We start from the raw sequence: 2,408 nt of genomic DNA on the forward strand, positions 1-2,408 counted from the left end.
GTTTCCAGACATTGTCAAATGTCCCTGGGAGGCAAGTGGTTCCCAGTTGAGTACCAATGTCCTACAAAATGAAAACAAACTACAGAAATACAGAGGAAGAAGAAAGAGGACATTTCTGACAAGCATATTTTAAGATGTTTTAAGCTTTCCAGGAGGATCTTTATATCTAGATAATTTGGACATTTTCTTTTATAAGAAGGTAAGGGCCACAGCAGTGTATCCATCATTTCAGATCTGACCTCTTGCCATTGGCTCCACCACACTTGGTCTTCTTTTGGAGGTCAGCTCGGAATAATTTCAGTTTCTTTTGAATCTCAGTCAGGATACCTATTTTCTGATCCAAAATGGACAATAACTGGGCAATGCAAAAATCAACATCATAGTTTACCCCACCAGCTGTTTCCTGAAAGTTGTTCCGTGGCCATGGGCTTGATTCCTTCCATGAAGTCCTTGTATCCTCCGCTAATGGAGTGGAGAATGTTTCAATGTCTTTAGCCTGTTCTTCTTCCTCAGTCTGTAAACAAGGTATTTTAATGAATCCATCCCTCTGAAGGGATGTTTTTGAATCTCTAATGTGATTTTCCAACATCCTTGGCACCTCAGGTCCAACCGGATAGAGACAACAATGGTGGGGCCTTAAATCCAGAGTCAGTTCTTTCACTCTATTTGCATATCTTAAAGTGTTGAGGGTGTTTTCACAAGAGGCCATCCCTGGAGAAATCGTAGCAATCATACAAGTGGAGGAATTCTGGCCAATAAAGGAGTCCCGGAGCACCTGCGTCAGTTTGCTGGCTCTGAATGGGGTATGAGACTTGTTCTGACCCAAAGCCCGGATGCATTCTTTGAGCGCGAGTAGACTTTTATTTATCTCCGCCCCCTCTAGCTGCCTTTTCCGGTTGGCTTTGGCAGTATCTGCTCCCCTTTCGTTCCCAGCTAAGTCAACGAGGGAGAACTTGCCATGCAGTTTCCCTCCTGACTTTAGGATGATCTGGAACACGGCGTGGCTCCTGGAAGAGTGGGCATTGACTGATGTCTGACCAGAAGTCCGACAGCTGTTTCCTAGTTCCACGAGGTTCAGCACATCCTCCATACTACACACCTCCTGCTCCTGCAGTCCGACCACCTGGATTTGCTGATTGCCATCCTCAAGGACTTGCAGCTTCTTCTTCCAGTTCAACAAATCATACACCTTGCCCCCGTAAATCTCAAAAAATGTCCCATAGACTTTGAGGTCCAGCTTCTCATAAGCTGTGGTTTTGAGCAGGAGGAAGACATCCTGCGCCACCAGGGCATAAATGCCTTTAGAACAATCTTGGTCCCTTCCTGAAAAGGCTCCGCCCATAGTGTGCGTTTTCCCACTGCCTGTCTGCCCATAGGCAAAGCAGGTGGCCATGCCCTTGCGGAAGATGGACTCCACCAGCGGCTGGGCAGTGAACTGGTACACTAACTCATTGGAGGCGGTGTCATCGAAGGCATGGTCGAAGCAGAAGGTCTGGTTCTCCAGGTAGCGAGTGAGGTCTACCTTTTGCTTGGACTCATGCACCATGACCACGTTGTCCGAGGGGATGGTGATGATGTCTAGATCCTTCATGGTGGTCTCTCGCTGGTTGAGAGGACGCTTCCTCACGCAGACGCAGATCCGGTGGTCTTCCCGGGGCTCCAGGCTGGACACCTTGCTGCAGTCCAGGTGCCTGCGGTACTCTTCGATCATGCGCATGATCTCGTAGTTGGGGTTTCCCGTGTTGACGTTGAGGGTGCGCTGGGCTCGGATCTCCCGCTGCAGCCGCCTGCGCTTCTCCCGCTGCTTTTGCAGTTTCTCAATTTCCCGTAGGCAGGGAGACTTTTTCCGCTTCATCAGGCAAGGATTGCTGGGGACTCTCAGAGCCAGGCTGTCCCCTGAGGGCGTTTCGTTTTTCTGGGGGATAGCCGCAATCCACCGCGTGGCGGTGCACTGGTCCCCGATGGCCGAAGAGGGCGCCAGAGACAAGGGCAGCAAGGAGGACCGTGTGGGGTGTTCCGCGGAGGCCAGCGCGGGATTCAGCAGGAATATGGTCTCTAGATCAACCTTCTTGCCCTTTTTGACTCCTTTTTCGACCCACTCTACCGTGACCCAAGAGTTTTCTCTTTTGATCTCTGTGACCACAGCAAGATGGATTCGCCCGTCGCTGCGTTGGATCGCCACGCAGATGCCCACTTGGACATCTCCCAAGTGCGGCTTCAAGGGTTTCAAGGATGCGAGGTGAGGGGCGGTGGGGAGGCATAACTGGCTGGCCATGGTGAAGGATGGAGGTGTCAGGGCTCGCTTTCAGGGGCCCTTGGGGTTGGAGCAGCAGGACCGGAGCCCAAGCCAGCCTGAAGCGCCCAGGGCACTGAAGCGCTTGTGGTTTGCACCTGCCTTTGTGAGTCCC

General features: G+C 51.5%; 1 protein-coding gene across 1 annotated transcript; it reads right to left on the reverse strand.

The window, feature by feature from the left end:
• Positions 1-223: 223 nt before the first annotated feature.
• Positions 224-2,275, reverse strand: KIF2B (kinesin family member 2B). Its single transcript, XM_006728615.2, has one exon. The coding sequence runs from the start codon at positions 2,273-2,275 to the stop codon at positions 224-226; it is 2,052 nt and encodes a 683-aa protein (XP_006728678.1).
• Between the last annotated feature and the right edge of the window lie 133 nt (positions 2,276-2,408).

Source organism: Leptonychotes weddellii, chromosome 15, assembly GCF_054177405.1.
Source record: "Leptonychotes weddellii isolate Sample4059 chromosome 15, ASM5417740v2, whole genome shotgun sequence".
Lineage (NCBI taxonomy): Eukaryota > Metazoa > Chordata > Mammalia > Carnivora > Phocidae > Leptonychotes > Leptonychotes weddellii.